Below are 1,738 nucleotides of genomic sequence, written 5' to 3'. Positions count from 1 at the left end.
TGATAGCCGTTGCTTTAGCACCTTTAGGCATCTGCCCTGAAGAGAAAAAGTGCTTTATAGCTCTGCATAAGAAAAAACCAGATAAATGCCAAGTTTTTTGATAGAAGCCAAAGGAGAAACCGTCCGGGCCCGGAGCCGAAGAAGGCACCCCTTCAAACACAACCTTTTTAATCTCATCATTAGAAACCGGCAACACCAGGCCCTCCAAAAGATGAGAAGGAACCAAATTACCAACAGGCAGATTATGAGAGCTTTCAAAGATTGGAGAAGGAGCATTGAAGAGATTCTGGAAATGATTAATAAGAGCTTTAGAAATGTCATCATGAGAAGAAAGAACCCCATCGGGGGTAGTAAGCTCTTTAATCACATTTCTGTTCTTCCTTGACTTGATCTTGGCATAAAGAAAACCAAGATCATCCTCGCCTTGGGTTAGCCAGAAGGCTTTAGCCCGTTGAGAAATCCAAGAGTACCAAGCAGCTTGAAACATAGCCAACTTCTCACTAGTATGCTTAAGATGAGAGTTCAAAACAGAATTCAAAGGGTCCTTTTGAATATCATTGATGCAGTTGAAATAGGCATTTTTTAACTCAAGAATACTGTTAGAAATAAAGTTAGAAGAATTCCAGGTCTTCCCCCTAATTTCATTTTTTAGAGATCTCAAGCAGTCATAAAAGACCGCAATAGGGCTAGCAGTAACCGGTTTATCAAATGCTCTTTGAGTTAATTCCCAAAACTCATCAAAATTGGTCCAAAAGTCTTTGAACATGAATCTAGAGGCAGATTTCCTGAAAAGAGACGCATTAAGAATCAGTGGAGCATGATCAGAACCAGGAAAAGTGTCCACTTTATAAAATGCCGTAGGAAAGGAGTCCAGGAAGGCAGAATTGGTGAACATTCTGTCCAACTTGATATGGATAGGATCATCACTCCTTTGATTAAACCAAGTGAAAAATAACCCAACAGAGGCAAGGTCTTGCAATCCAGCATCAAAAACAAAATTGTTAAGTTCACCCAATCTATCATTAGCCACTGGAATACCACCAGCTTTTTCCCCACCAAACCTAAAACAGTTGAAGTCACCCATAATAATCCATGGAGAGTTCAAATTAAAAGAAATGTTGAGAAGATCTTTCCATAACACTTTCCTCTCTTCCACCGTATTAGCAGCATATACAACCGACATGTAGAAAGGAGGAAAAGAACCAGCACCAACAAGACCATGGATCAGTTGTGAAGAGGAGAAAGACGGAGTAAAATTCACATGGGCATCATCCCATTTAACCCAAATTCTACCAGGCGTAGAATGGTTAAAATTATCACAGCATTTCTCATTCTCAAACAAGGAGTGAGAGAAGGAGAACCAAGGGTCAGAAACAGAAGAGAGAGTAACCTTAGCTTCCAAAACACAAAGAAGCTTAATGTTGTGGACAGCAATAAGATCCTTACAATACTTGACTTTGATGGGATTGTTAAATCCCCGAACATTCCAAGCAGCAATAGGAGGCATGGACATGGTTATTTGTAAGGTTTGGCCTTCTTGGCCGTCTTAGGTTTCGACTTTCCTTTTTTGGATGGAGACTTAGACTGAATAGAGACCTTGGTAGAGGTAGAAGAAGTAGAAGGAGATCCTTTAAAATTTATCTGTTTTTCCGTGACGTTCCCTTCCACATTATGGGAGGAAGAGAAATCCTCTTCACAAATGAGATTACCATCAGGGTTCTCAACCCGAGCATCCTCA

General features: G+C 40.3%; 1 protein-coding gene across 1 annotated transcript; it reads right to left on the bottom strand.

Moving 5' to 3' along the window:
* Positions 1–21: 21 nt before the first annotated feature.
* On the bottom strand, positions 22–1,513 carry LOC110091987 (the record flags this gene model as incomplete). Its single annotated transcript, XM_020816321.1, has 1 exon — positions 22–1,513. A coding segment is annotated over exon 1 (1,492 nt), but the record flags the coding sequence as incomplete, so codon positions are not given.
* Positions 1,514–1,738: the final 225 nt, after the last annotated feature.

Source organism: Dendrobium catenatum, unplaced genomic scaffold (genome assembly GCF_001605985.2).
Source record: "Dendrobium catenatum unplaced genomic scaffold, ASM160598v2 original_scaffold_2142, whole genome shotgun sequence".
Taxonomy (NCBI): domain Eukaryota; kingdom Viridiplantae; phylum Streptophyta; class Magnoliopsida; order Asparagales; family Orchidaceae; genus Dendrobium; species Dendrobium catenatum.
Note: the sequence above shows the minus strand (reverse complement) of the source record. Positions and strands in the feature narration are given on the sequence as shown.